We start from the raw sequence: 1346 nt of genomic DNA, 5'->3' as shown, positions 1-1346 counted from the left end.
AGAGAGTCCCAAAAGAGAAGCAGTCAAATAGTATACACTTACCTGAGCAACTTACTATTCAAAACAAGTCAAGTCTGGTCAAGTTAAACCACATACACAAACACCACTGAAGTTTGACACTGACCTGGTAAGAATTTGGAAGGAGGCAAGACTGAAACTAGTAGGTAAATCAGGCTCTGTACAACTAATGATTTCACTAATTCCACAGCTTATCTCCCTATTACTTGGTTTAATAAAGATTTGGTTATGTATGGTGACCCAAAAATAAAACAGACAACTAGCTGGCTTTATATACACATACATGGCGAATACAGTCCCCACATAGTCAAACAGAAGTTAATACGAACCTACTTATGACCATAGCTGTTATGACAGGCTCCCAGCCTGAGTGGAGAACTGTCCTGGTGGCTGGATGTTTGGAAGCTATTATAATCCAGATAGGAGTTAAAGCCAAGAAAAAGACACCAACCAATGGAGAAATGTAGTAATAGGTCTCTAAAATTAAAAACAAAACAAAAGACAGCATTTCAGTTTCCTCTCCATGAAGCAAATCTAATTATTACAATTAAAAGCGTATCAGAAGATATGATGCTGTTGGACATACGGAGATCGCTTTTCTATCAATTTCAAGCAAAAAAACCCAAACATTAAATGATGTACCTAAAAACTAAAGTGTTAAAAATGATTTGTACAACTTTTCTTTATGAATTCTATGACTATATTTATAATTACATGATGAGTTCTATTGAATTCTATGTGAATTAAATGCCAGTAAAACTTAAAAATAATTAAATGTTGGTGGGGAAAAATGAATACATTATATCCAACAAACCTGTATTGAGATAACCATGTGACCCCCCTGGGAATAAACATAAGAAGAGTTAAGAGTAAAAACTAATATTTATGTGGTTCCTTCTATTCACTGGGCACAGAGCTACTTCTCATTTATTCTCTCATCTAATGGTCCCTATAAGAACAGGTAGATGCTGCCATGACTTCTTTTTTATGAACAAATTGAGGCTCAGAGATTCTAAGACCATGACCAAGAAACAGAAGACCTGGGTTGGGGGGGGTAAAATACATTGATCTAAACCAGGAAGGAGGAGCCTTGTTCCTGCCAAGGGCGATTTGAATACTTATAACATCATTCATGGGCACATTGGTCAAACATTTAATTAACTCAACCCTAATGGGATGGCTAGAACTGATTCTCTCTGGTGAGGCCTGTGAATTTAGCTGCTATTGAAGATAGGCCAATCAGCAAACTTAATTTGTGAATGAGGTGGGGTGAGGTGGGGGTGAAGAATACAAGAATCTCACAGTACAAGCATGCCATAGAATAATAG

General features: G+C 36.8%; 1 protein-coding gene across 2 annotated transcripts in view; it reads right to left on the bottom strand.

The window, feature by feature from the left end:
• SLC41A2 (solute carrier family 41 member 2) overlaps positions 1-1346 on the bottom strand; it is a 153743-nt gene that overhangs the window by 79943 nt on the left and 72454 nt on the right. For both annotated transcript variants that reach the window (XM_045292162.1, XM_004700338.4), the window contains exon 7: positions 348-495. In XM_045292162.1, the coding sequence (XP_045148097.1) occupies positions 348-495 (148 nt within the window). The remainder of the gene's footprint in view (positions 1-347; positions 496-1346) is intronic.

This window comes from Echinops telfairi, unplaced genomic scaffold, assembly GCF_000313985.2.
Source record: "Echinops telfairi isolate 266 unplaced genomic scaffold, ASM31398v2 ScPeMD7_2;HRSCAF=8, whole genome shotgun sequence".
Taxonomy (NCBI): domain Eukaryota; kingdom Metazoa; phylum Chordata; class Mammalia; order Afrosoricida; family Tenrecidae; genus Echinops; species Echinops telfairi.
The sequence above is the reverse complement of the archived record's forward strand: the minus strand, read 5'-3'. Positions and strand labels throughout refer to the sequence as shown.